General features: G+C 40.6%; 1 protein-coding gene across 3 annotated transcripts in view; it reads left to right on the plus strand.

The window, feature by feature from the left end:
• ZCWPW2 (zinc finger CW-type and PWWP domain containing 2) overlaps nucleotides 1-10,997 on the plus strand; it is an 81,167-nt gene extending 70,170 nt beyond the window's left edge. For all 3 annotated transcript variants that reach the window (XM_040963834.1, XM_040963843.1, XM_040963851.1), the window contains 2 exons: nucleotides 625-746; nucleotides 10,370-10,997. In XM_040963834.1, coding sequence (XP_040819768.1) covers nucleotides 625-746; nucleotides 10,370-10,531 — 284 coding nt within the window. In that variant the 3' untranslated portion in view covers nucleotides 10,532-10,997. The remainder of the gene's footprint in view (nucleotides 1-624; nucleotides 747-10,369) is intronic.
• The last annotated feature ends 1,109 nt before the right edge of the window (nucleotides 10,998-12,106 follow it).

Raw genomic sequence — 12,106 nt, forward strand, 5'->3', positions numbered from 1 at the left:
TTTTGTTTATCCTTTGTTACATGTTTATATCACAGTGGTGCATAGAGATTTTGCAAATACAATAATTTCAACGACTGAGATGTGTCATCATTTAGGTTCGGAATAGACAAGCCTGTGCTCAGTGTTGCCACTTAGTGGTTTTTGTTTTAAACAGTAGTTTATTGGAACAGAGCCGTTCTTGTTTTACTAAGGTTGCACATGTATAGTTTGTATTACAACAATGTAATCAAATAGTTGTCATAGACGTCATCTGGCTCATAACAGCTAAGTTTTGCTCTCTGTTGTCTAAAAACATTTGCTATATCTTGCTCTACACTTGATATAATTTAGTTTATTACTTAATGAAAAAATTCTAATGAGTTTTTATTGTTTCAGGAATTCTTCATAGTGTGGATGGCAAGAATATAGTTTATTTTTTCTAAGGAAAACATAAAAGATTAACCTGGAAATGCCTAAAATTTTTACATGAAGTAGTCATATGTGAAACTTACAGTGAATACTTATATTTCATTTTATAGCATTTATATATTTTTTTCTGGGTGATTTAGATTATGAACGAGGTGGTGAATTAGATTGAATTAACTTAAGCTTAGCTGATTAATCATACTAATGATGTTTCTTTAGTGGTCTCTGAGACAGAAGTTTTACTAGAAGAGCTGGAGCAAATGCTACAGCAAGTACTGGAACCGCCAGCAACAGCTGACAAGTCTGAAGGATGTGGAGAAGAACTGAATGCCAGAGAAAAGGTAGTATGGATGGTCTTTTACTAAGCCTAAGTAACACCTTCAGGTTCACCAATGAATTGTTCATGATGAGCAGGAGGTTCATTAGCCTGGTTGCCTGTGGAGAAATCTGAATATATATATATGTCAGTGTTTGAAGAGTCATGTACATTGAAGCAGAGCAGTTCTCTTAACTTTTGAATGAAGTAAGGGTGCAGGGAACTCTCTGTAGTGTCCTGGGCTACTTCAACAGGACTTTCACCGCGGCTGATCCTTGCAGTTGGGAGAAGGGGCCGACACAACAGCCCTCACCGGGAAAGGTTGGAAGCTCATTGGGAAATCTGTCTTCTTTGGTTTATGAGCCAGAATAGCCTCTCCAATAAGGAAAGAAACATATCACTAATAATTATATGGGAGATAAAATTTTCCCTCAGATTAAGCATCACTGTTAATATCTAGATTTGTCTCCCCCCCCCCCCCCAGTAAACTGACTATGTTGGAATCAGAAAGGATGTATGGACTTATTTTTTTTTTCTTTTTCCATATCTCTACAAATAAAATGAGGTGTGTGTGTGGTACAGGGTCCAGAACATTGATATAAATCAGCAATAAAAAGAAAGTGTGGAGAGAGCGAAGATGGCCGACGTAGGAGGAGGGCTGTGAGGGAGAGTCTAGTGAGAAAGGGATAGAAAGCTACAGAAGCAGCAAAGAGGAACAGCAGGGAACCGCAGGGAGAGGTCCGTGAAGCTCCCTGGGACAGTGTGGAGCCAAAAAGATCCACACAACTCGGAAGAACAACGAGAACGGAGCAGGGCAAAGGCAGAGAAACCGACATCCCACTCCAGACCTGCTGAGTCACTTTTGAAAACGGCCTGACGGGAGACGCGGCCAGCTCGGAGGCGGGGAGATCAGGGGGATCGTCACCGGCGGGAGGCCTTCGGCAGCGGTGGAGGCAGACTGCAGCGGCCGGACTTTTGGTGAGCTGGGGGTTGACGTGGCAGCCTCCGCATTTCTCGCCCCCCGCTGAGGCTCCAGCCTCAGAACGCGGAGCAGACGGCCGAAACTGTTGGGTCTGTGTGGAACTACGCACAGTGGTGTTGTGTTGGTGGCTGAGGGGGCCCCGGGAAGGCGCATTGGATGTCCCTGCGCTGAGGGGACCAGTGCGGCTCGGTGCGCAGAGGTAGCTGGCGAGGGTCTGGAGTCCCCCACATCCTGCCTGGTGAGTGCTTGAAACCACCAGGACTCTGATCGCCGCACCGAGCGGGCTGGGCGCCCCGCCTGCAGCAGCAGCACCTCCGTAGCGCAGGTGTCAGGTGTCAGGGGAACTCCTGCAACAAACTGACACGGTGCGAACCTGCCGCCGTGAAGTCATTATAACAGGGCGCCTGGGCCACTCCTCCGCTAAGGGCCTGAGTGGGGGAGCCACACGGGAGCAGGGGCTCTGAACACCCACACACCACGAGTGGTGGATTCACTGCACAAGAGCCACGCCTGCAAAGTGCCTCACCCACAGTCCCGTGTGTGGGAGACGCACCAGGTGGGCTCTGAAAAACCCTGCAGTCCCTGACACGGAGAACGCAGGGAGAAAGCACATAAAACCTTCTACGCACTGCGGATTCCCGTGAAGGGAGCACACCCAGAGAGCGCCTCCATCCCGCCACGCCCTGGGGTGTCACACCTGTAGAAGAGGTGCCCAGAGTGTGCCTGGAATCCACTGGGCCCCCAAGGTGGTGCTCTACAGCCCCGGGCCCTGAGAACGCACCAACGGTGCCTTGAAAATTACCACGCCCGGCAACACCACGCCTACAGGCTCCAATCTCTACAGGAAAGCACCTGACAGCCCCTCAACACACGGGTCCATTTGCCTCACCAGAATACACCAACGCAATGGGAAAAACCACCAGAAAGAGTTGTGCTCCAGATGAAAGAGCCAGCACCCCACCAAACAAGGGCCAAAAGCCATTATCAATATCGACGATACGAGATGAAGACATGGAAGTGTTACCAACAAAGGAATTGATGAAAATAATGCTAAAATCTCTCAGAGACGTGGACACAAAGCTGGAAGACTTCCAGAACCGCATAATCACCGAAATACAACAAATCAAAACCAAACTGGATGCCCAAGATAATAAGATTGAAAGCCTCATCAACAGAATAAATGCGGCAGAGGAAAGGATCTCTGAAACAGAAGACACACAAAATGAAAGTGCCCAGCGAATTAAACAGCTGGAGACAAACCTCAGCAAAACTAATAAAATGATGCAAGAGATGAAGGATTACCTTAGAAAATTGAATATTCGGATCATCGGCCTCCCCGAGGGAGTAGAAAGAGAATCTGGGATGCAAGCAGTGCTCGATGAAATTATACAGGAAAACTTCCAAAACACTTGGAACACGAATCCACCCCGCATACAGGATGGACAGAGAACTCCCAACAGACATGATCCAAAGAGATCTTCACCCAGACACACGGTGCTCAAGTTCTACTCCAATGAAGACAAAGAAGGAATCCTGAGACAAGTACGAAGTAGAGAAAAGATCACATACAGGGGAAAACCCATCAGAATCACTGCTGACTTCTCCGAAGAGACACTACAAGCAAGGAGAGAATGGACAAAGATCTTCCAAGTCCTGAAACAAAACAACTGTCAACCAAAAATAATCTACCCAGCAAAGATCTCATTTGTATATGAGAACGAAATCAGATACTTCAATAGCAAAGAAAAACTAGAAGAATATGTCTACACAAAACCAGCTCTGCAAAGTCTCCTTAGAAATGCGCTAGTCCCGGACAAAAAGGAGGCAAATCACAAACAAAGTTGGCAAATAAGAAGGTCTCCAAACTAAAGGCCGCACCAACAAGACAATTACATAGGCAACAACACACACACAACACAATCACATGGCAGGGCAAAATTGCAACCTCTCAATTTTAACTCTCAACACAAATGGTCTAAATTCACCAATCAAAAGACAGAGATTAATAGAATGGATCATCAAACAAGACCCAACCATCTGTTGCCTACAAGAAACGCATCTAACCAGAAAGGATGCAAAGAAACTGAAAGTGAAGGGATGGAAAAAGATATTTCACGCCAATAGACGAGAAAAAAAAGCTGGGGTAGCTATCCTAATTTCAGACGAGATAGATTTCATTCTAACCAACATCAAAAGAGACAGGGAAGGCCATTTTATACTGGTGAAAGGAATGATCCATCAAGAAGCAATCACCATCATTAATGTTTATGCACCGAATCTTAATGCACCTACTTACGTAAAGCAATTACTTACAGACTTAAGGGAAGACATAGACACCCGCACAATTCTTGTAGGCGATCTCAACACACCTCTAACAACAATGGACCGGTCTACGAAACAAAAACTCAACAAAGAAACAACAGAGCTCACACAAACAATAGAACAACTGGACTTAGTAGACATATATAGAACTTTTTATCCTAAGTCCACAGACTATACCTTCTTCTCAGCGGTGCATGGCACCTTCTCCAGAATCGACCACATGATAGGACATAAAGCGAATCTAAACAACTTCCAAAACATTAGTATCATACCATGTACCCTCTCAGACCACCATGGGATGAAACTGGAAATCAACAACTCAAAACTCCCCAGGAAGTATAGGCACTCTTGGAAATTGAACAACATGCTATTAAACGAACAATGGGTCAGAGAAGAAATTAAAGATGAGATCAAAAAATTTATGGAAACCAATGAAAACTCTGACACAACATTCCAAAACTTGTGGGACACCGCCAAAGCAGTGCTACGAGGTAGATTCATCGCAATCGGAGCCCATGTCAAGGCCCAAGAAAGACGCCAAATACAGGAACTAACCTCACACCTCCAGGATCTGGAAAAACAGCAGCAGAAGAGTCCCACACACAATAGGAAACAAGAAATCATCAAAACAAGGGAGGAGATAAACCAAATAGAAATCAAAAAAACTATACATAAAATCAACAAATCAAAAAGTTGGTTTTTTGAGAAAATAAACAAAATAGACACTCCACTGGCCCGATTGACCAAAAAAAAACAAGAGAAAGTGAGAATCAATAGCATTAAAGATGAAAAAGGCAACATAACAACAGACACTGCAATCATTAAGAAAATAATTAGAAATTACTACAAAGAACTGTACTCCCACAAATTTGAGGACCACCAAGAAATAGAAAAGTTCTTGGACTCCCACCACTTACCAAAACTCAGTCCGGAGGCAACTGCAGAATTAAATAAACCCATAACCGAGGCAGAGATTGAAACAGTCATCAAAGATCTCCCAACGAAAAAAAGCCCAGGCCCAGACGGCTTCACTACAGAATTCTACAAAACATTCCGAACAGAACTAACCCCAATCCTCTACAAGCTCTTCAAAACAATAGAGGAGGAAGCAACCCTCCCAAACTCATTCTATGAAGCTAACATCACCTTAATCCCAAAACCGGACAGAGAACCATCAGAGAAGGAAAACTACAGACCTATTTCTCTGATGAACATTGATGCTAAAATTCTCAACAAAATCCTAGCCAATAGAATTCAAAAAATCATCAGACAGATCATTCATCCGGATCAAGTAGGATTCATCCCTGGAATGCAGGGATGGTTCAACATTCGGAAATCCATAAATGTTATAAACCACATCCAAAAACTGCAAAACAAGAACCACATAATAGTTTCAATAGATGCAGAAAAAGCTTTCGACAAAATCCAACACCTCTTCATGCTAAAAACTCTAGCCAAAGTAGGCATAGATGGGAAAATCCACAACATAATCAAAGCAATTTATGAAAAACCCAATGCCAGTATCATACTGAATGGAGAAAAGCTAGAACCCTTCCCACTGCGATCTGGAACAAGACAAGGGTGCCCGCTATCACCACTGCTATTCAACATAGTCCTAGAGGTACTTGCAGAGGCCATAAGACAAGAAAAAGAAATCAAAGGCATACGTATAGGAAACGAAGAAGTCAAGCTTTCACTATATGCAGATGACATAATCCTGTACATAGAAAAACCAGGAGACTCAATACAGAAACTGCTAGAACTTATACGAGAGTTTGGCAGAGTGGCAGGGTACAAAATTAACGAACGAAAATCAACAGCCATAGTGTACGCAAATAACACCAAGATGGAAGAAGATCTAACCAACAGGATACCATTCAAAATAGCAGAGAGAAGTATGAAGTATTTGGGAATAAATTTAACCAAAAGCGTAGGAGACCTATTCGAAGAAAACTACAAACTATTTAAAAAGGAAATTGAACAAAACCTCAAAAGATGGAATAACATCCCGTGCTCCTGGATAGGCAAAATCAATATCATTAAAATGTCTATACTACCACAAGCAATATACATTTTCAACGCAATTCCAATCAAATTGCCCAAAACATTCTTCACGGAACTGGATACAATGATTCAAGAGTTCATCTGGAAACACAAAAAACCACGAATAGCTAGAACCATCCTGAAAAATAAGAAGTTAGCAGGGGGAATCACAATCCCGGACCTCTGGACATACTATAGAGCAGTGGTTATCAAAACAGCCTGGTACTGGCACAAAGACAGAAAGGAAGATCAATGGAATAGAATAGAAGCACCAAAAGGGAACCCACACAAATACAGCCAATTAATCTTTGACAAAAAGACCAATGACAACTCAAGCAAGTGGGAAGGCCTCTTTAGTAAATGTTGTTGGGACAACTGGCTGATAGCCTGTAGAAACAAAAAGATAGACCCACATCTATCACCATACACTAAGATCCAATCTACATGGATAAAAGACCTAAACCTACATCCAGAAACCTTCAAACTCTTGCAGGAAAATGTAGGAAATACCCTGCAAGACCTAGGAGTAGGTTCCGACTTTCTAAGAAGGACACCAAAAGCAATAGCAGTTGAGAACAGAATAAACAAATGGGACCTCATCAAACTAAGAAGCTTCTGTACAGCAAGGGAAACAATCAACAAAGTAAAAAAGCAACCCACAGATTGGGAGAAGATCTTTGCACACGATATAGGCGATAGGGGGCTAATTTCCAGGATATACAAAGAACTTCAAAACAACCAAAAAACCAAAACAAACAAACCACTCAAGAAATGGGCACGGGAAATGGGCAAACATTTCACAAAGGAACAAGTCCAAATGGCAAACAAACATATGAAAAAATGTTCCAGCTCCCTAGCAATAAGGGAAATCCAAATTAAAACATCGATGAGGTACCACCTAACACCAGTAAGATTGGCCCACATAAACAAGAACACCAACGACGCTTGCTGGCGAGGATGCGGGGAAAAGGGAACCCTACTCCACTGCTGGTGGAGCTGCAAATTGGTACAGCCTTTATGGAAATCAGTCTGGAGAACACTCAAACAACTCAAAATCTGCATACCATATGACCCAGCAATAGCACTCCTAGGAATATATCCAAAACACCTGTTTTACGACAAACCAACATGCATCCCTATGTTCATTGCAGCACAATCAGTAATTGCAAAAACATGGAAGCAACCGAAATGCCCATCAGCAGAAGATTGGATAAGAAAGCTTTGGTTCATCTACTCCATGGAATACTACTCAGCTATTAAAAAAAACAAAATGCAGTTCTTTGTGGCTAAATGGGCACAACTGGAAACTATAATGCTAAGGGAAATGAGTGAATCCCAAAAGATTAGATACCACATGTTTGCCTTGATTTAACCTGTAATTTTTTGTTTGGTTGTTGGTTATTTTCTGAACCTGTCATTGATACTGTCTCAACCCAGATGTTTCGAAGAATGGAACTTGCATTATTTTTAACATATTGTCTACCCATTACTATGTCAATTAATTCCATAATGTTGTATATTGACACTGAGGCCTTGTTGGGGCTTTTAACTGACCGGATCTCTACCCTGTTAGACCTATCTTCAGACCATAGAAGGTCTCCCCAAGAGGCCACTGAACTTATCTGGACAATAAGACGCTGAACTTTATGCTAGGCATGTGTTTGCAAGCAATGAATCTCAACTGAACTTGAACTATGGTTATGCAACAAGGTGGAGGAATCCACCATGGGGGGAGGGTTATGGGAGGGGTGGGGGGAATCCCCAGCGCCTATAAAACTGTACTACATAATACAATGTAAGCAACAATAAAAAAAAAAAAAAAAAAAAAAAGAAAGTGTGGGCATATGTACCCCACCGTGTGATTGTTCACTAAACATTAAGAACAGAGCAGCAAGCAGTTGTGCATCGGAGGACTTCATTCACTCGTTCATTTAGGTGCATACTGTGGCTGAAAGCAAGACAGGCTGATTCTGAGACTGATTCTGGAATGCGCTGCTTGCGTCCCAGCCTGGGCTCAGCACGAAGGACGCGGGTAACTTGGCACAGCCGTTGATCATCTACCTCGGAAGATTGTTTAGAAGACTGAGATAGGCTGAGGAGACTGCTTAGAACAGAAAGAGACACTCAGGGTGAACTGTTTTTATAGGGATGGAATAGCAACGGGCGCGTCTGGGATAAATCAGGGCAGAGATTGTCATCATTTCCCTTTTCCTGTCTTCTCATTTGGAGCGATTATCCAATGCCAAGCCTGTCTGTTCTCCAGTTTAGAAAAAGAAGGATTTATAAGTAGACAAGGTGGCTTACAAACTTTGGCAGTCTGCCCAATTGCTTGATGCCATTCACAAAGTTAATGAGAATAAAGATTCTTAAACACCTCATTTATTGAAAGTATACAGAATTTACCTTTATATAAATAATGCATTAAAATAAAATAAACACATTAAAATCTTCTACTAAGTTTTGAAAATCGAGATGGTTTTCTGAATTAGCACCAGCAATGCCAGCTTTTATCTGAATTTGAAATAGAAATGCCATTTTTCCAATTAGTTTTCTTTCTAAAAAAAAAGACCTGGAATATACATATGAATCTTACCTTTTTTTTGGAACAAGATCTATAGATTAGTGGCATATGCCTTATGTACCTAATTAACATATAAATTATTCTTTTTCTAGCAATTTTAAACTTTGTTCGAATCCCTTATGGTTTTGTGCCGTGTTTTTTAAATCTTATCAGTTTGTCTTTTCAAAAGTACAACCAGATTGATTTTTTTTTAGTGATATCCTGGAGCTTTTGTAGCACCAGAATCGCCTTCTATTTTGCCATTATAACTAGTAACTCAATTGAACAGAAAATCACTACTGATTTTTACTTCTTAAGGTAAAATACGTAGTTTTAATACAACACCAGGTGGGAGCTCACTTTTTGTTTTAGATTCTTAAATTCTTTTGTGCTTTCAAAAGCCACTTAGGAATTGTAAAAGTTAATCATTTTAACTTGCTGGCAGGCAGGTTGACTGCCTCCTGCTGACTGGTTCATAAGACACTCTGCACGCTGGGCTTTGTAAGTCTGGCACTCATGCCAGGTTCAGAATATTTAGAACCATGTTCGCTTTTAAATGAGGAGAATTGCAATGAAACCAGCTATCAAAGCTTGAATAATTTCCAGTTTAAAGGAAATGATCACCTCTAAGATTTTTTCTTTTCTTTTCTTTTCTTTTTTTTTTTTTTAGTTATTAGGAAGAATTAATTTTTAGTAATTAGAAAAAACTGGAGATGTGTTCTGATTTTAGAAGGAAGTGACTTATAGATTAGCATGCTACAAAGAACCACCAGATAATATTTAAGTCCTGAGCATGTTGATTCTCGGATGGGATCCTATGTGAGCCATTTTCAGTTATAAATTTAATGATGTTTTCATCATTCATTTCACCTATGAAGTTTCCGTTGAATTTCCCTCAAGTATTCACAACCAAAGAAGGCGAGTGGCAACACGACAAAGAGTATGTACACACAATCAAAATGTATTCCTCTCTGTCACTGAAATGCTTTGTGAGGTTATTATCCTCAATAGAGTCATCTCCCTAATTATGTTCTTCTCTAGCTGATAATACAGGTTGACATGTCCTGACTTGGCAAGCAAAGGGAGGAAATTAACTGTAGATTTTCATAAGTCCATCTGACTAACTCACAAACTGGATAATCCATATGCAGATAATACAGTTCACTGAATAATTGTTTGTATTAAAAGCTTCATTTTTGACTTATGAAGAACTTGTCTTAACTGCAAATGTTTTCTTTTATTTCCCCCGGCCTTAACCGGGAAGGTAGTGTCACCTTTGATGGATAGTGAGTTATAAATCTCGAGTATACGTGTGTGCACGTGTGTACGCCTGTGCCAACCTCTGCTTTTACTGCTGTCTTTTCCAATTAAGATGGAAATAAGTAATGCATATGTTTATGAAAAAAATGAAGATGGAAAATGTGACTAAGCAAGTTTTAGTTTATATTCTCTCTGGTAATAATTCAAAAGAAAACCAACACAGAGTAATCACACAAAATTTAAGTGATGATGTTTTTCCAAATTAGATTTTTATAAAGCTAGAAATGTGTACTGTTAGAGAAGACAATGTGTAAAGAATCCCTTATCATTTATCATACATTTGTGTAAAATGTGCGGGTATCATGATTAGACCACTGATATAATAGAAAATGTTGTATAACTGCTATGAAGTGACTATGTTTTGTTCACATAGTCAAGTAAACCGGTTGTAGTCCTGATGAAGCATTGGTTGTTTTTACAGTTATCAAAATACAGTCCCGAAGCTCCTGCAGGCCGTCCATTTGAAAGCCACTGTGAAGAAGACTATCTTGTAATTGATGGAATAAAATTAAAACCCGGAGAATGTATTGAGAGTATAAGCAACAAGTTTAAAGAAATAGATGCTTTGATGTCTGAATTTTAGAATATTCTGCATATTTGCAGTAGTTAGTTATGGAAACATTATCATCTTTATATTTTCCTTAAGCACAACACACAGAAATGAAGTAGGTACACATTACACCAGGGTTCATCTGTGTAACATCTTCCCACTTTGCATTTTGAAAATGTTCATGGTTTTGAGAACCAATAAAATGGTATTTAAGTCAGTGTTGTACATTTAGAATTTAAAAAGCCTTTGATGACTTTATTTTTAGCTTTTATTTTTATTTTTTTGCTTTAATTTCAAAATGATTCATGAAGCTTGCTTCCACAAACACATGCTTTGTAATGATTGTTTAGGCACTTTGTTCAAATGTGGTTGAATTAAAATGCCTTTCCAAGCTATTTTAACTCTCAGAGATAATTCAAATCTAATTTTGTTAGAGAATGTGTATTTGAAGTGAAATGAAACTATTACAAAGTAAAATGAAATAAAATTAAACTGGTGTGTAATATGTAGTTGGAGTTTTTCTTAAAAAAAAAATAACAGAAATGTCAGTTGAAGTCTAAGCTGCTCCTGCTTTGACAAAGCTCTCACTTCAGAACCACTCGGGGAGCCACAGTGACTAGGAACAGTCTCTCAACACATCATATTCAAAATTTAAGTGACATGAAACAGTGAAAGCTAAAGACTGCTTTCTCTTGCAGCTGAATTTATAGCATTTCAGAAAATTCTTCATTTTTTTTTCCTGGAAAGGCAGATTTTACAGAGAAAAGGCAGATACAGAGAGAAAGATTTTCATCTGCTGATTCACTCCCCGCCTGGCAGCAATGGCCAGAGCTGAGCCAGGAAGCCAGGAGTCAGGAACTTCTTCTGTGTCTCCCACACTCTGGGTGCAGGGTCCCAAGGCTTTGGGCCATCCTATGCTGCTTTCCCAGACCACTGGGAGCTGGATGGGAAGTGGAGCAGCCAGGACATGTACTGGCACCCATAGGGGACCTTGCAGATTCAAGGCAAAGATTTAGCCACTAGGATAAAATTGCAGCTAATTCTTCTTGCCGGAACAGCCAATGCTCATTGACATTAGATTCTACAGGCACAGGTACTAACATTTCCAGGCTAAATTCAGCCCTGTCATGATTTGAGTTGTGGAGACCTGGGATTTCCATTGAAATGTCTGTGCACTTCAGCAGTTTGAAATGATTCCGACAACAAACATTTGAGTTGTATTTGTCTGCCATGGAAGCTTGCAATCTACTTTCAAGACAATCTAGGACAACCACCATCTGTGTGAGTGCTCAGCCTTTCAAATTTCAACATAAGATGTGCCTAGGAAAAAAGGATGAAGGAAGTTGAACTGATCACCAGGGCTGGCAACTCCCTCCTGATAAAAGTCTCATATTCAGAGGCAAGGCCATGAGATAGCTCGGGCAAGGCGGTGCGACTGTGGACTCAGAATCCTGGTGATGCCACAGAAGAGCTGGGTGATTTAACTTGAACCTAAGATTTTCCATTTTTAAAGTGCAGGTTGCTATGAAAAGAAACGTTAACAAACACAAAATTCACATAACAATCCCAATGCATGAAAAACTGCTAGTTTTGACTGTAATCATTGTT

The sequence above is a fragment of the Ochotona curzoniae genome, unplaced genomic scaffold, assembly GCF_017591425.1.
Source record: "Ochotona curzoniae isolate NIBS_2020 unplaced genomic scaffold, NIBS_Ocur_1.0 contig_1302, whole genome shotgun sequence".
NCBI classification, from domain to species: domain Eukaryota; kingdom Metazoa; phylum Chordata; class Mammalia; order Lagomorpha; family Ochotonidae; genus Ochotona; species Ochotona curzoniae.